The following is an 18,153-nucleotide window of genomic DNA, read 5'->3' as shown; positions in this document are numbered from 1 at the left end:
GGGTTTCGATCACGTCGACCCGAGGGAGCTTTGGCTCGGTGAGTTGTTTATACTGTCTTTCAGGGCAATGACAGATTTGTGATAGGGACTTGGATGCTCTGTGTCCTATGTGGGCCCCAAGGACCAATATGTGCATATTTTATTACACGATATTTCTCTATATCTATCATATGATGTATGGTTATTACACGTGGGGTACGAGTTATTCTTTAGCTTCAATACTCTTGTTAGCCTTTCCTTTCTTATATGCTTACTGAGTCTTGTGACTCACTCTTGCTTTTCTTCATTCCAGGTAAGGGCAAAGCTAAATATGGGGGTGAGGCTAGCAGTTCTTGAGTTATCCTGATAGGTGGTGTACAGGGCAGTCTAGCAAATCCTATTTTGGTGTGTGTCTTTTGATGTTATGCCATGGTTGTGTAGCTTTTGAGTGCTTGGCACGATTTTGTATATGTACATGTATACACCATGTAACCTTGAGGCCAGTTACCTTTTGTATGCACGAGTAGGATGTGAGTTATGCTTCCATTGTCGTTTCTTCTGTATGAGTACAGGTGATCCTAGTTGACATGCATGACAGTTCAGGGTGGTTCCTCCTTTGTTTCTTTGACCCTCATGGAGCTCTTGCTCCGATTCTTTGGCTTAGCTAGGGTATCTGGGTAGTGGTTTCACACGAATCATAGTCATAAAGGGTTTAAAAATTAAGGGGTTGTAATTAAAATTCAATATATAGAAGACAAAGTCATAGAAGAGGTAATATATAGGAAAGAACAAAGTGTGATATAATTTAAAATATGACATAATTATAAACAAAGCATCGAGCCACTCAATCCAACCCACATAAAAGGCTAAAGCTCTAAAAATAAAACAAAAAAAGCACCAACCTGGATGACAACACCACCACCACCACCACGAATTAGAATTTAATGAAAAAAATAAAACCTAAATAATAGTAGCATCAATTAAGAAGAATGACAACAATAAGAAATGAGAAGGAGAACAAAAGACCCCCCTCGAGACAACAACAAACTCGTAATTAAAATTCCAAAATTTTGAAAAATCCTAAACTCTAACACAACGAAAATTTGAAACTGACCTTTGTCAATCATCGGTGTGGGTCGATCGTCGAAGTACACGAGGAAAGGAAGTTTGTCCTTTGTCGGTCCGATTGTCGATGGGTTGTGGGTCGATATTGTCAAAAGAATCGACACTAACTGAGGGTAACCGATTAAGATTTAGGATGAAGGTTTCAGTTAGGAGTAGGATGGAAGGAGCTTACCGACGATAGGGTTTCTTTTGATTAGGATTAGGGTTTCTCTCTATCTCGATCGATTTCTCTCTCGGTCTAATAGCCTGAAGCTTCGCATGCTCACTCGATCTCTCGAATACATTAGGGGTTTTTTCATAAAATGATGTCGTTTTATGAAGAACAAAACGACATCATTTTGCATGTCAATTCCTTTGGTTATTCTACAATAAAAACTAAACTGATAACCAATTTTCCTAAAACTACTAACTGAACCGAATTGACCAATTCGATTCAATTAGTTCAGTCTAACCGAACCTGTGCTCACTCCTACATAAGAGATAACTGACTCCTTTCTTTGTTCATCAATTTTCTTTCGTGGTTATCTTTTATTGAACTTCTTCTTCATTATCATGAATATATTTACATTCTTCTGATTAAGGTTAACTCGTTATCATTATCACCCTCCATGATCAATTTATTTCAATGTTATCAATGGGTAGGAATGGAATGATCAATTTATTCTCAATTTATATTTGGTACATAGATATTTTGATGAAATAGAATGAAATAAAGAGTAGATTGCAAAAATGTTCTTACATTATGATTAATGTGATTTAATTCCAATTATTCACTTAGTCCATGAAATAAGTATACAAAAAATTATAAAATTCAAAAAATATAAATATTAACAAGCGAATGAAAGATTAGTTCAAATTAATTTTAAAAAATAAAAATACATGATTTCTTGGAAAGCAACATTATCTTTTCTAAATTTAATATTAACACTATTCATTCAGCTTAATTTAAATTGTATGTCTAATTTAATTTAATTTTTTAAATTTAATGTTTTATTAATTTAAACTAATGCCATATCGTGGGGTTGGTGGCAATGGTGAATTTGTTGGTGGTGGGGAGGGGGGCGGCAACGATGGTGAATCTGGTTGTAGGAGGTAGTTCTAGTGGTGGTGGTGGATATGGTCGTAAGAATGGTGGCGATGGCAGAAGTGGCTGTGGGGGGTGGTTCCTGTGGCGGAGGTGGAGGCAAGGGTGGTACCAAAAGGCCAAAAAATAAAAAAATAAAAAGACAAGTTACCGGACGATAGACAGACCGCAAACAATGAGATGTTTGCAATAAAATGATAAATTTATTTGATTTGATAATTATTTATATTGAATTTTTAATTTTATTAATAAAATAAAGATAAAACTAATAAAAGACCAAATGCAGCATAGGGGTAGGATATGCCATCTAGACTGCCCTCCTGGCCAGCCAGCCAGCATGCCCCAACCCTCACTCCCTCCCCCTTCATCCTCAACTACTGCATATATACTCAACATATTAAAAAAAATTAACAAAAATAGACCCATCCGGCCGGCCCGCCTAGCCCTAGCCCTTGGCCCCTTAGTGATTGGCATGGCATGGCACGGCAAGAATACTACCCCTACCAACTTGGCCATTTTGACATCCATAGTTAAGTCCAATCATTCAATGTAAAGGATCACATTTTACTGTGCCACTTACTAAATGCTACATCAAATGTCATATTTCTAACACTTACAGTTATGCATTGTTGCTGCAAGTCCTATACAAAGTTTTGGGTTAAGAAAACTTTCCAGGAAAATGTGAGCTAAATTGAAAAACTAGCAATCTCTTCATCTTCACCCTCGTCTGTAACGTCTTCCTCTTCCTCAAAGTTCTCAAAACCGACATCATCATCATCTTCATCCTCCTCTTCCTCTTCTTCTTCCATCATGTCCCCATTCCTGGCTTTTCTATTCTTCAAACCAGTGCTCAAGACCACAGTTTCTCCTCTGGACTTTTCCATGTCATTCCTCAGCTTTTCCATGCTCTCCCGTCTCCGTTCTTCCTCCAAACGCTGTTTCTCTGCCCGCCTATTGTCAAGATCAGCCCTAAAATAGCAAACCAAATTCAGCAAGAATAGAAGTTTATGCAAGGACACCACCTTAACAAAGAATAAGCCACGACATGGTCATTAGACAAAATGACAAATAAAGGAATCTGGTAAGAGACATACTTGTACGTTTCCATGTACTCTTCAGCACAAGCTTCAATGGCCTTGAAGAAAGCCTCCATTCCAGCTCCAGAAACAGCAGACACTCCAACAGACCTTAGATTCTTGTAGAACTCCTCCAGAGCAAGAGAGAGGCTTCTCGTAAGGGTTGATGAGTACGAATGATCTACATCAAGTGCAGCATGAAATATCTCGAAGTCTTCCATCCACTGCCCCCCAAAGAAGTAGCAGTTCATTACTTGAATCAAGTTAAAAGAAAACAGAGACCAGATAAATTGAGAATAGAGGTAAGATGGCAACCCTGACAACAGGGGGAGAACAGCCATGGGCGAGGATGCAGAGATATATCTTCAAACAGCCCCTCTTATGTTGATAAAAGAATTAACATTATAAAAACAAGATACAGTAAAGTAAAAGCTTTGACGTTCATGTACTGGCCTGGGAGAAAACAAGAATTCTGAGCGAGACAAAAGCACAAAATCATTCTTTGTTTTTTTCCTCCAATAATAGAAGACAATTTTTTTAATTATCAGCGAAACAGAAAAAACCTTGGCCTCACTTGTCAATTCTGAACTTTTGACTATTGCACTCTGAACTCCTAATTCCTAATTAAAGGAAAGGGAAAAAAAAGATAAATATCTCAAATTATATACTCCACCTTTTTTTCTTGCTCTTTTCTTTCTTTCTTTCTTTGCAGTTGCCATGAGGACATTCAGATCCTAACCAACACATGCATTGGACAGGATACTATCTCCTGTTACAGAATCTTTCTTGTTTGCAGCATTACAATCAATTGAAATACCAAATTATAGTTCTGGATAATCAATTCTATTAGATAACTACACAAAATTTTGTAAGTTCCAAAAGATTTGAATTGATATTTGATAATGCTTCATCTTTAATAGTGCGGACCTTAGTAGCAAAGAAAAGGTTGCTCATTTGTAACGTACTAAGGTCAAAGGTTCAAGTTACAGAAATAGCCTCTTCTCAAGGAAAGGGTAAAGCTGCACACAAAAATGGCCCTCCCCCCAACTTCCGGAAAAGTGGGGAGCCTCATGTGTTGCAGTGCCCTTTTTTTCAAATGCATAATCTTAATAGCATGTGTCAAATGAGATGTTTTATCCTAGGCCACTCTACTCCATGTAAGGTCAAATAATCATATACCACACTATACTATATAATCTCTTTGCATAAAGGCAATCTCCTTCTTGGCCTCACACTGATACTTCTAGGGAAGTTATTATTACAACTACCGATCTTCAATTCACAATGCCAATCATTTCACACAAAACTTGAAACATCCTCAGAAAATGCTTACTCTAATATCTACTGATCTTCAATAATAGGCGATCTCCATTGCTGATTTCCTATGCTAGCTTCGTGAGTAACAGCTGGTACTGTTCTTCCAAACACGTTCATCTCATGAACATCAACTGGCGGGATAGAGCGAAAGGGATAGGAGGTTCAAACCCACCAGCAACACTTGCCAAAGCACACTGACAGAAACTGGCCAGAAACAACTGCCACCAACTCTTGCCGACCCCGAAGAAGCCACTGGTGAAACTTTACATTGGACCTGCCGGTAACTCTTATCAGATACCACAACAAACTGTTTCACCGGGCTGCTCACCACCACTTGCTAAACTGCTTGCCACTGCAACACCAACCACCTGCAACTTCAGTCGTCTGCTTGTTATTCACCACCACAACTTTTGCGCTCACCGGCGACCTTGCTGCAACTGAAGAAGAAGAAGAAACTCGCCGGAAACTGCAAACGCTGCACCGCCGGCTACTCTTGCCATTGGCCACTGTGCTGGAACTGCAGCTGAGAACACCGGTTGCCGTTAGCTGCAGTGCAGTCCACCACAAATTTATTCAACCTGTCGCGCTCTGCTCCGGCCACACAGTCATTGCACCTGTTCGCTGTCCACATCTATACTGCCAGTTACAGGCTCTCATCTGATTGCTGCTCATGCATGCACACTCCCCACCCATTTGTTGTTTGCAGACGCCCCGTTCACTGCAAGCTGCTCGCTCTAGTCTGCTCAGACTGCTGCTTGCATGCCCGCTATTCATGCGCATACTCCTGCTACAGATTGCCCAAACTAGTGCTCGTGCCACTGGCGGAAGGCATATTATTAATCAATGTTCTAAACGCACTAGGCGCTAGTCGGGCATCAGACTGAGGCCTAGCACATAGGACACCTAGGCAGACTTTTTTTTTTTTTTTTATTTTGGATATATATAAACATATCATATATATATAATATAAGTTTATATATATAACTTAAAAAAAAGTTTATATATATAAACTGATATATATATATATAAATTATAAACTGATATGATATATATAAACTGATAATATATATATATAAACGGGTGATGGCTATTACCGGAGAGTGGAGGAAGAACAGCCGCAAGAGAGACGTTTGCCAGCGGCGACCAAGGGGCCAAGAAAGACGACCAGCGGCATCGGCAATGTTGGCGGCGTTGGAGAGAGCTTTCAAAGAGGCGATTGGCGGCGGCGGCGTGCGACAAGAGAGATCGAGACAAAAAGGGCAAGCGGCAACGGCGACTCCGCAAGAGACAGTCAGCAGCGGTGTGCGAGAAAGAAGGGGAAAGTGACGAGAGAGAGAGAGAAGGGGTAAGGGGAAACAAAAAAACCTAACATACAAAATGGATTAGGTGGCCGATTAGGCCATAATCGACCCAAGCATTTCATACAGCTAGGCAGCCTTGGCCAACTAGGCATCGCCAAGTACCGATTAGCCGGGCCAGCGCCTAAGGAGGCCAATTAGGCCATAATCGCGGCCTAGGCCAATTTTTAGATCACTGTTATTAATTTTTTACGAACGGAGAAAACAAAGAAGCTCACAGCACTTCCACTGCACTTTCTTCAATTTTCTCCATCTTCCTCCTTTCCCATAAGCTTCTACGCATTGCTTCTTCGTTTAATTAATTTATCTCTTTTTCGATTGCAACTTCTTGCAATCTACTTTTGAACAAAATAGGGTTTACAATAAATTCACCTCACTGATTTTATTTCTCTCTGCTATATATATAGAAAAACATTGCCTAATCTAGGATGCTGAAGAATATACATAATAGGTTTCCTATTCTAGGAGAATGTAATATTTGTAGGGTTTCTTTCCTAATCTAGAAGGTTGACTGAGACAATTAAATAGATTTCCTAAGCTGTAAATTTATTACAATAAGAAATGAATAAATATTAAGAGCCATCACTCATTCTCCAACACACTCTCTCAAACTGAAAAATAGATTTCTCTCATTCCTAGCTTGCTAATAGGTGATTCAAAACCATGGCCTTAGTAAATGCATCTGCCTCTTGACTAGCTATAGAAAGATAAGTGAGTTTTGTCCCACCCTATTCAATTTCCCTTTGTATAAAACTTCTATCAATCCTTACATGCTTCATCTTGTCATACTGGATGGGGTCATTAACAATGCTGATAACTGACTATACAACCTTTGTTGATAACGTCAGGGGCATCCATAGGTCTTTTGTCAGCCTTGCCAACTAAATTAACTCGGAGATTCCTTGATCAATAGCCCTTAATTCTATTTTTGCACTACTACATGCCACAACGGATTGCTTCTTACTCCTTCAAGTGACTAGGTTTCCCCATAATTTAGTGCAAACCCAAATGTTGATCAACTGTCCATCACAGAACCTACCCAGTCAGCATCGGCAAATCCTTTAGCTCCTTTAGCATCACTTTTTTGGAACAATAGCCCGTTCCCTGGTGTCCCCTTTAAATACCTAGAATGTGATAAACTGTAGCTACACATTGAGTACGTGAGTGCATTAACTATCTCACAATACTCACATCATAAGAAATGTCCGAATGAGTGAGAGACAGGTAAATAAGTCTTCCAACTAACCTTTAGTATCTTCCTTTATCAATAGGGGGATCATTCTCGATTATCGTCCATTTCTAGTTTCTTTCAAGAGGCGTACCTATTGGTCTACTTCCCAACATTCTAAGGTCATTTAAGAGATCAAGTGCATATTTTCTTTGAGAGATTAAAATGTCTTGTTTGCTCTTAACCACTTCCATTCCTAGAAAATATCTCGTGGTGCCCAAGTCTTTGACCTCAAATTCATCTCTCAATCGTTGTTTAAATGCAACAATTTCTTAAATGTTATCGCCAGTGATTATAATATCATCCACATACATAATCAAAATGGACCGTTTTCCACTAGCTGCATGTTTAGTAGACAAAGTATGATCTGCTTCCCCTTGCTTGTACCCAAACCTTGTGAGTGTAGAACTAAATCTCTTAAACCAGGCCCTTGGTGATTATTCTACTCCATAGAGTGAATGATACAACTTACATACTTTGCCAATCTTTTCTCCTTTCTCAAAACCTGATGGAATCTTCATATAAATTTTTTCTTCCAATTCACCATTGAGAAAAGCCTTCTTGATGTCTAGCTGAAAGAGTTCCCAATCCAAATTAACAGCAAGGGACCAACAACACACTTTTGGAATTTAGCTTAGCTACAAGAGCAAATGTCTCATCATAATTGATTCCATAGGTTTGTGTGAACTCTTGAACTACCAATTTTGCCCTGTATCTGTCTATACTCCTATTTGACTCGTATTTGACGGTAAATACCCACTTGCATCCCACTACTTTCTTGTCTTTGGGGGATTCTACAACATCCCATGTATGGTTTCCAATCAATGCCTTCATTTCTTCCATAACAACGTCCTTCCACTTTGGATCTTTCAAAGCATCTTGAATATTTTGTGGAATAGCCACTCTATCAACTATTGTGGTAAAGACTTTGAATTGTGGAAACAATCTAGAGTATGTTACATAATTAGAAATTGGATATTTAACACAGGACCTTACCCTCTTTCGAAGAGAAATGGGGATATCCAAATCATTGTCAACCTCAATGTGCTCCTCTCTTGATGGACCAGCCTCTAGTTCCAATGATTAGTCGAGTTGAGGAGCAAGAATTTTGGCTTGGCTGGAATAAACCACAGTAGGTTTTTCTAAATCTAATCCTCCTCCTTGACTAGTCACCACTCGCTCAACTAGTTGGGTGAGTTGGTGGATTGGAGCAAAGACAAAAGGCTTGGTTAAGTCAAGAGTAGCTGGTTTGGGCTGTTCAAGGGTAGTTGGTTGGTTGAGATCAAGAGCAGCAAGTTGGGTTAGGTCAGAATTTGAAGAAGGTGAAAGAAAAATAGGTGGAAGTGAAATATGCATATTCCTTTAATATCTCCCCTTGAATAGAAGCACTTGGGTAAAAGAATTTGTCTTTAACAAAGGTCACATCACAAGAGACAAAGAACTTTTATGAGAGTGGATAGTAGCATTTGTATCCTTTTTTGAGTAGGAGAATAACCAACAAAAATGCATTTGAGAGCTTTTGGCTCAAGTTTGCGACGAGTAGGATTGGCTTGGTGAACATACACAATGCAGCCAAACACTTTAGGAGTGAGAGAGCGAGCTTAACAATCGAACATGAGGGAATGTGACTAGAAAGGTGTGCGAAGGAGTTTGGTAGTTTAGGACTTTTGTGGTAAGAAGCTATTAGGATAGCTTCTCCCCAATACTTGTTAGGAACAAAACTGGTGAACGTTAAGGAGTGAACAACCTCAAATAAATGACGATTTTTTCTCTCAACCACCCCCATTTTGTTGAAGTGTGTAGGCACAAGTGTCACGGAGGCAATTTATTGAGAGTTTCTTTTAATTTTTGTTCGTTGTAATCTTCATTTATATGTTATTATTTCTACTATAACCATTAGGCGCTAGAGGACTAGTAGAAAATGCTAGGATCAAAGTTTGTTATGCAGTTATGGGTGCGAGCCCACCTGTTAGGAGAATTTACTCCTCTAACGACCTTACAAATATGCCTCGCATACGAATATACTCCTCTAACGGCCTTACAAATATGACTCACATACGCTTGGGAGAGGCATGCATGAAAATCAAGAAGATTCTATTCTCTATCTAACCATTCTCTCTCTCTGTTCGTCTCTCCCTCCTCTAATTCCTTGTACTTCTTACTGTTGACTCCCTTCTCGAGTGGAGGCCTAAATTTCCTTACCAATCCCATCGAATTAGTAGGAGGGGTGCAGCAATCACAATAGGGTTGTGACATATTAGTATCAGAGCTCGATTCTAGCCAATGGGTGGAGTGGATAACTCATGGCGAAGGGGACACGTATGAAGAATTTCGAAGCCCAGCTGCAGCAAACTAGGGTGGTGGTAACGGAATGCCAAAACCAGATGGAGCAGTTGGAGTTGGGTACGACTCGGAATCAAAAAGCAATCCTTGCACTGGATCGCCGAGTAGAGAACGCCATGGAAGGAATGGAAAGGAGGCTAGAAGGATCCATCACTCGAGTATGGGATGAACTGGGTGCACAAATGCAACAGTTAATGGCCATGTTAGGCCGTCAACACCCGATAAGACTAGCACCTAAGTTTCCCCCGAGGGAAGGAATAGATCCTATCCTTACGAGGAATAGAGCTTATCGTGAGCTAGAGATACAGGAGAAGGAGATTAATCATGGGGGCAGGGGAGGAATATTGGGTAGGGGACCCGGGGGTCCGATGAACCATCAACCCCAGGGATTTCCCATGCCTAGGATGGAGATTCCAATGTTTGAAGGTACTAACCCTCGATGGTGGTGAGGAAATGTGAAAGGTTGTTCGAATGGTATAATGTCCTTGAATAGCAGAAGGTACCCCTGGTAGCTGCCTACTTCAATGAGGAGGTCGACGCCTGGCATTAAGGGGTGATATGACTAAGGAGGAACCAGACATGGGGGGAGTTCACAGAAGCTCTTTGTGGGAGGTTTAGAGAAAGAAGCATGGCTAACATTGTGGAAGAGTTTAATAAGCTCAAACAATCGGGTAACGTGGAGATGTATCAGAAACGTTTTGAGGAGCTGAGGTCTTTGTTATGTTACATGCCTCAATAACTGCTTTCTTAGTGGTTGATAGTGTGCAACGTGCTATAGCCAACTTGACCAAGTTTTTAGGAGTTTGCTATTAGTTATTTTTAGTCTAACAGTTATGAGAACATGGGCAACGTTGCAGTTTGTTTGTTGAGTTTTCTATGTATTTAAAGTGTTTCTCAATTAAATTAAATGTATGCGTCTTTGCAGCAACTTTGATTTTCTTTGTGGGTTAGGTACTTTTCTGCCAACAAAGTGGTATCAGAACACTTCTTCTTAAGGGATTGTGAGAGTTTGAAGGTACACCACACACTCAAAAACTAAACCAACCTTGTTACACACATTATGGATTATGATTCACCTTTCACAGCCGCTACTCCTCCAGTGTTTGAAGGTATGAATTATTAGGTATGGGCAGTTAGAATGGAGGCATATCTTGAAGCTTGTGATCTTTGGGAAGCTGTAGAAGAGGACTATGTGGTTCCTCCCTTGCCTAACAACCCAACTCTTGCTCAAATCAAAAATCACAAGGAAAAAAGGCAAAGGAAATAAAAAGCAAAGGCATGTTTGTTTACAGCTGTATCATCAGCAATCTTTACCATAATTATGACCTTGAAATCAGCAAAGGAAATCTGGGACTTTCTCAAGAAAGAGTATGAAGGCAATGAGAGAGTTAAAGGAATGCAAGTGCTGAATCTGATAAGGAAGTTCGAAATGCAAAGGATGAAGGAGTCAGATACTATGAAGGAGTATTCGGACAGACTTCTCAGCATTGTGAATAGGGTAAGATTGCTTGGGACTGAATTTCCTGATTCTAGAGTAGTTCAGAAAATTCTTGTTACTGTCCCAGAAAGATTTTCATCCCCTGTTTTACTTGTGAAAAAAACGGATGGATCCTGGAGGTTTTGTGTTGACTACTGTCAACTCAATTCCAACATCATCAAGAACAAGTTCCCTATACCCCTTATTGATGACCTCTTAGATGAACTATCTAGGGCCCAAATCTTTTCCAAGCTAGACCTAAGATCCAGCTATCACCAAATCCGAATAGCACCATCTAATATCCCAAAGACAGCATTCTGTACACACCAGGGGTTGTATGAATTTCTGGTGATGCCATTTGGGCTCACAAATGCCCTAGCCACCTTTCAGGCCTTAATGAACCAAGTCTTTGAACCTTACCTAAGGAAGTTCATCCTAATTTTCTTTGACGATATCTATATTAGTGTTTTGCCCAAAGTAATAGAATGTTGGAATTATGGGAGAAATCAGGAAGAAATAAAAGATGATTCAGCAACAGTTAGTTATCAGGACTTAAATGTAACTAATTGTAATTTCTAAGGGTAGTTTTGACTTTTATAAGTTAGTTATTTTCCCTTAGGTAGTTCCGTCTCTCTAGTTTATAAATAGCTAGGTGCGAAGGTCAGTTTGATCATCAATCAATTGTATCTTTCATTCCCTTGTGTTCGGATACAGTGAGAGGCGAGAAAGAGCTGTGTGATTATGGTTCGTGTTGTCTTCTGTTAGAGTATTGTATTCGAGAGGCAAGGAGAGGCGAAAGAGGGGTATTCTTGTACTGGTTTTGCATATGATTCTAGTGGATTGGTTGCTTCTTGGATTGCTGGATGTAGTGCCATGTAAATGGCATGAACCAGGGTATATCATGTGTGCTGCAATCTGGTTTGGTTTTCTTTTCTATTTTAATTCTGTTCTAATTGTTTACTTTTCTGATTTGAATGTTGATTGAATTCGATGAGGTTTCTAAGTGATTCTTGGTTTATTAGAGTTCTCAATTTAACAATTTGGTATCAGAGCTTTAGCTCATTTAATCAAGAAACATCAAGGAACCTATAGAATCTTTAGAAACCTATAGAAGAGTTGTCTACTATGGCTTCCACGACCCTTGCTGCCCGATATGACATTGAAAAATTTGATGGCGCTAATGATTTTGGACTTTGGAGGATTAAAATGAAAGCCTTGATGGGAAATTTAGGGTTAAAGGAAGCTTTAGCACCCCAAAAACCTTTCCCAGAAATCGCAACTGCTAAGCAAAGATTAGAAGCAAATAATCATAGGCAAGAAACCTATGAAAGAGCTTTCAACACCCTAATCTTGAGTTTAGGAGATAAAGTCCTTAAAGAAGTGTCCAAAATGAAAACTGTCGAGGATTTGTGGGGCCAAATTAGAAAGTTTGTATATGACTAAATCTCTTTCGAGTAGGCTATATCTAAAAGCTAATTTCTTACTTTCAAAATGCAAGAAGGGCAAAAGCTTCATAATCGTATTGATGAATTTAACAAATTGTGTCTTGATTTGGAAAACTTAAGTATATCATATGAAGAAGAGGATAAGGCCCTAATTCTGTTGCATTCATTGCCCAAGTCATATGAGCATTTTGTAGGCATTTTAAAGCATAGAAGAGATACCATATCTTTAGAAGATGTTATAGGTGCCCTTAACTCTAAAGATTTACAACAGAAAGTAGAATAAAAAAAAACTACTGGCGATGCCCTTTCAACTAGGTATAGATCCGAAAAGAAAGACCCCAAGGCTAAAGGAAAGTCTAGATCGAAGTCCAGAAATGGCAAGAAAACATTTAGATGTTTTCATTGCCATGAAGGACATATAAAGAAAAATTATCCTAAAAGAAAGCAGGATTTTTCTGATAAAGGTAAATCAAAGTTTTCAAACTCAACTTGTGAGTTAGACTATGATAGTTCGGATGTTCTTGTGGTTTCAAGACATTCGGATGAAGTGGTATGGGTTTTAGATTCCGGATGTTCTTTCCATATGTCACGTCACATAGAATGGTTCTTGAATTATAAAGACATGAGTGGGGGGAAGGTTTTTCTCGAAAATAACCAAGAGTGTGGGATAAAGGAGATTGGGGATATTAAGCTTAAGATGTTTGATGGGTCAATTAGAACTTTGACATCTGTAAGGTATGTCCTAGAACTTAAAAGGAATCTAATCTCCTTAGGAGAACTAGCTAAGAATGGCTACAATTATAGTGGTTGTGGGGATATTCTCAAAGTAGCTAGAGGATCACTTGTATGTATGAAGGCAGTCCTTAAAAATGGAATATTTGTTATGATAGCTTCCACAATATGTGGAGATGCAGTTGTAGGGGAAGAAAAGACCTATGAACTATCAAAACTATGGCATTTTAGGAAAGCTCATAAAAGTATCCAAGGGCTTATAGAACTAGTTAACCAAGGGACCTTAGGTTCCGGAAAAATGACAGATTTAGATACATGTGAAACATGCATCTATGGAAAATCTGTGAAAGTAAAATCCCCTAAGAAGGCATTACATACCACTAGAGGTCCACTAGAATATGTCCATTCGGACTTATGGGGCCCTAGTCAAACTCCAACTCATGGTGGAGCTAGGTATTTTCTTTCTATTATAGATGACTACTCTAGAATGGTTTGGGTTTGTTTTAAAAACAAAAGATAAAACCTTTGATGCTTTTAAAACCTAGAAAATCATGATTGAAAACCAAAAAGGTGGAAAATTAAAAGCCATTAGGACTAATAATGGCTTAGAATTGAGTAATAAGGAATTCACCCAATTGTGTAATGAGAATGGCATCTTAAGACACCTTACTGCCCCTGGAAATCCTAAGCAAAATGGCCTGGCCGAGCGCATGAATAGGACCCTCCTTGAGAGGGTAAGATGTATGTTATTCCATGCTAGGCTTTCAAAAGCATTTTGGGGAGAGGCTGTTGTTACAGCAGCCTATTTAATAAACAGGTCACCCTCATCAGCCTTAGAGTTTAAGACCCCTTATGAAATGTGGTATAATCATAAGCCAAATCTAGATCACCTTAGGGTATTTGGGTGTATAGCTTATGCACATATAAAACAAGAAAAATTAGAACCTAGGGCTAAGAAGTGTGTTTATTGGTTATCCATTAGGGGTTACGGGGTATAAGTTGTGGAATTTAGAAAAAGATATGCCTAGAACCATGATAAGTAGAGATGTAACCTTTAATGAAAATTCATTTATCGATCTAGAAAAGAAAAATGAGGATAGAGAAGGAAAAGCCAAAGTTGTAAATTTTGACCAGCAAGCAATAGGATGATGTTACTGTATTCAATTCTCCCTTAGAACCTTTTCAGGACCAGCCAAGTGCTGGTGAAGGATCCTCAAGTCAAGATAATCTTGATAGATCTATAGAAGTTAGGGATTCATCAAGTTATGATGAAAATCAGCACATGGACAGTGCTGGTTCATCCAGTACAACAAGAGATCCAATTGGAGATAGGTATAATGTAGGCAGAGAAGAATAAGCAAGCCTCCAGTGAGATATGGGTTCTCGGATCTGGTAGCATATGCACTATTAAGTGCAGAAGAAATAACAGGAGAAGAATCCCAAACCTATGAAGAAGTTGTAAGTTCTAAGGAAGCTCAGAAATGGCAGGAAGCCATGGAAGCTGAGATGGAATCATTAAGAAAGAATGAACATAGGTGTTAGTGGATAAACCTTTGGGGAAAAGGATAGTAGGTTGTAAGTGGTTATTTAAGGTAAAAGAAGGAGCTAGAAATAGCCTTAAACCTAGGTATAAACTAGGTTAGTAGCTAGGGGTTTTACCCAAGTAGAAGGAATTGATTTTAATGAAGTATTTTCACCAATTGTAAGGCACACTTCTATAAGAATTATGCTAGCTATGACAGCCCATCTAGACCTTTACCTAGAGCAAATGGATGTTACCATAGCATTTCTTCATGGCGAATTAGAGGAAAAAATTCTAATGGGTCAGCCTAGAGGATTTGAAGTTAGGGGTAAAGAAGACAAGGTTTGTTTGTTGAGGAAGTCCTTACATGGACTAAAGCAGTCCCCTAGGCAGTGGTACAAGAAATTCGATTCTTTTATGATAAGTCAAGGGTTTATAAGAAGTTCTTTTGATTGTTGTGTCTATCTTAGGCATATTTCCACTAAAATAACAATTTATCTCTTACTATATGTAGATGACATGCTTATAGCAAGTCACTCAGCAGCTGAAATTCAAAGTTTAAAACTTAAACTTAAGTCTGCCTTTGAGATGAAAGAACTTGGTGAGGCCAAGAAAATTTTAGGAATGGAAATTCATAGAGATAGGCACAGAAAATCTCTTCGGCTATCCCAGAAAGCCTACTTAGAGAAAATTATGAGAAAATTTCATATGTTAGATGCAAAAGTGGTAAATATACCATTTGCACAACATTTTAAACTATCTCATGCCCAATCACCAATTGATGAAAAGAATCTAACAGAAATGAAGAGAATTCCCTACTCAAATGTTGTTGGCAGCCTTATGTATGCAATGGTGTGTTTTAGGCCAGATTTAGCACATGCCATGAGTGTGATAAGTAGATTTATGGCAAATCCAAGGAAGGAACATTGGACAGTAGTAAAATGGGTATTTTGATTTATGGTGGAGCTGATGACTTTAAAAAGCCAAACATTATAGGATATTCTAATGCAGATTATGCATCAGATTTAGATAGGAGAAGATCAACAACCGATTATGTATTTCAATTATGGAAATCTACAATTAGTTAGAAATCTATTCTTCAACCAATTGTAGCTCTATCAACCACAGAATCTGAGTATATAGCTGTAACTAAGGCTGTTAAAGAATCTTTGTGATTGAAAGGTTTGATTAGTGAACTCCTAGGATATGATGTGAGGGTTATTTTAAAGTGTGATAGTCAAAGTGCCATACATCTGGCCAAAAATCAGAGTCATCATGAAAGAACAAAACACATTGACATTAGATATCATTTTATAAGAGAAGTCCTTAAGAAGGAGGTTGAGCTTATAAAAGTTGCTGGAAATGAAAATGTTGCTGATATTTTCACTAAGGCTATCCCATTATCCAAGTTACTTCATTGCTTATTGTTGTTACAGTTTGATGTGTTTTGATTGATATGTTTTCAGGTTATTCAAGAAGTGAGCAAAGCTAGAATGCTGAAGTTCCATGATTACTTAGAGCAAAATGGTAGAGATTTGTTACTGTTTTGCCCAAAGTAATAGAATGCTGGAATTATGGGAGAAATCAGGAAGAAATAAAAGATGATTCGGCAACAGTTAGTTATCAGGACTTAAATGTAACTAATTGTAATTTCTAAGGGTAGTTTTGACTTTTATAAGTTAATTATGTTCCCTTAGGTAGTTCCCCCCCCCCCCCCCCCTAGTTCATAAATAGCTAGGTGCGGAGGTCAGTTCGATCATCAATCAATTGTATATTTCATTCCCTTGTGTTCGGATACAATGAGAGGCGAGAGAAAGAGCTATGTGATTATAGTTCTTGTTGTCTTCTGTTAGAGTATTGTATTCGAGAGGTGAAATAGGGGTATTCTTGTACTGGTTTTGTATACGATTCTAGTGGATTGGTTACTTCTTGGATTGCTAGATGTAGTGCCATGTAAATGGCATGAACTAGGGTATATCGTGTGTGTTGCAATCTGGTTTGGTTTTCTTTTCTTTTCTATTCTAATTGTTTACTTTTCTGTTTTGAATCTTGATTGAATTCGGTGAGATTTCTAAGTGATTCTTGGTTTATTAGAGTTCTCGGTTTAACAATATCCTTATATACAGCCAAAACTATGAACAGCACCTAACCCACCTTCAAACCACCTTTGAGATCCTAAATTCTAACAAATCGTATGTTAAGCTATCAAAGTGTACTTTTTCTAAAAAAGAAGTAGAATACTTGGGCCATATCATTTTTGAGGAAGGGGTGAAGACTAATCCTAGCAAGGTTACAGGTTTGGCGGAGTGGCCTAGACCACAATCTGTGAAGGAGTTAAGAGGATTCCTTGGCTTGACAGGATACTATATGAAGTTCATACAAAACTATGGCCTCATTACTAAACCCATGACAGAGCTCCTCAAGAAGGACAACTTCCAATGGAACCCTTGAGTTGAGGCAGCCTTCTTAACACTAACGAAGGCTATGACAGAAGCCTCGGTATTAGCCCTCTCAAACTTCTCTAAAACTTTTGTGGTGGAAACTAATGCACATAAAAATGGGATAGGGGCAGTGTTGATGCAGGAGGGAAGACCCCTAGCTTACATCAGTCAGGCTTTGGCTCCAAGACACCTAGGCCTAAATGTTTATGATAAGGAGCTCTTAGCAGTGTTGGGGGCTATTGAGAAGTGGAGACACTATTTGGAGGCCAGCCCTTTCATAATTAAGACAGATTATGAGAGTTTGCAATTCTTATCCCAACAGAGATTGCACACTCAGTTGCGAAGGAAGGGAATTTCGAAGTTAATGGGTTGGACTACACCATTGTATACCTCAAAGGAAAGGAAAATGTGGTGGTGGATGCCTTGTCTAGGAAGGGAGAGAGGGGTCAATGGCAATCATCTCGGCTATGGTTCCTAAATGGGTAAACAAGGTGACGGGATATAATAGCATAGCTTACAGTTCAACCAACAAGAAGTTCTGGATATACATTTCCCAATGGGTTGGTGAGATTCAAGGGGAGATTCGTGGTTGGTGATGATGAGGCCCTCAAGGGGAGATTGGTGGTTGGTGATGATGAGGCCCTCAAGGAGAGGATCATGGCCACCTACATGGTTCCCTAGTGGGAGGCCACTCAAGAATCCGGGCCACCTACCAAAAGGTGAGGCAACTATTCTTTTGGCCAGGGCAAAAGAAAGTAGTAGTAAATTTTGTGCTATTGTGTGAGACTAGTTAGAGAGATGTAAGCATGAGAATGTGGCTTATCTAGGGTTGTTGCAACCCTTGGCAATTCCAAAATAGGCTTGGAAAGGGATCTCCATGAATTTTATAGAGGGACTCCCCAAATCAGAGGATAAGGATGTGGTATTGGTGGTGGTGGACAGACTAACCAAGTTTGCATACTTTATCAATCTAACACACCCTTTCTTAGCCCAAGTGGTTGCTAGGATGTTTATGGACTCAATGGT

General features: G+C 39.0%; 1 protein-coding gene across 2 annotated transcripts in view; it reads right to left on the bottom strand.

The window, feature by feature from the left end:
• Nucleotides 1-2,731: 2,731 nt before the first annotated feature.
• LOC127787096 (GPN-loop GTPase QQT2-like) overlaps nucleotides 2,732-18,153 on the bottom strand; it is a 31,977-nt gene continuing 16,555 nt past the window's right edge. For both annotated transcript variants that reach the window (XM_052314955.1, XM_052314956.1), the window contains exons 6-7: nucleotides 3,283-3,488; nucleotides 2,732-3,157 (exon numbers count right to left, since the gene is read on the bottom strand). In XM_052314955.1, coding sequence (XP_052170915.1) covers nucleotides 2,875-3,157; nucleotides 3,283-3,488 — 489 coding nt within the window. In that variant the 3' untranslated portion in view covers nucleotides 2,732-2,874. The remainder of the gene's footprint in view (nucleotides 3,158-3,282; nucleotides 3,489-18,153) is intronic.

The sequence above is a fragment of the Diospyros lotus genome, chromosome 12 (genome assembly GCF_014633365.1).
Source record: "Diospyros lotus cultivar Yz01 chromosome 12, ASM1463336v1, whole genome shotgun sequence".
In the NCBI taxonomy this organism is placed as follows: domain Eukaryota; kingdom Viridiplantae; phylum Streptophyta; class Magnoliopsida; order Ericales; family Ebenaceae; genus Diospyros; species Diospyros lotus.
The sequence above is the reverse complement of the archived record's forward strand: the minus strand, read 5'-3'. Positions and strand labels throughout refer to the sequence as shown.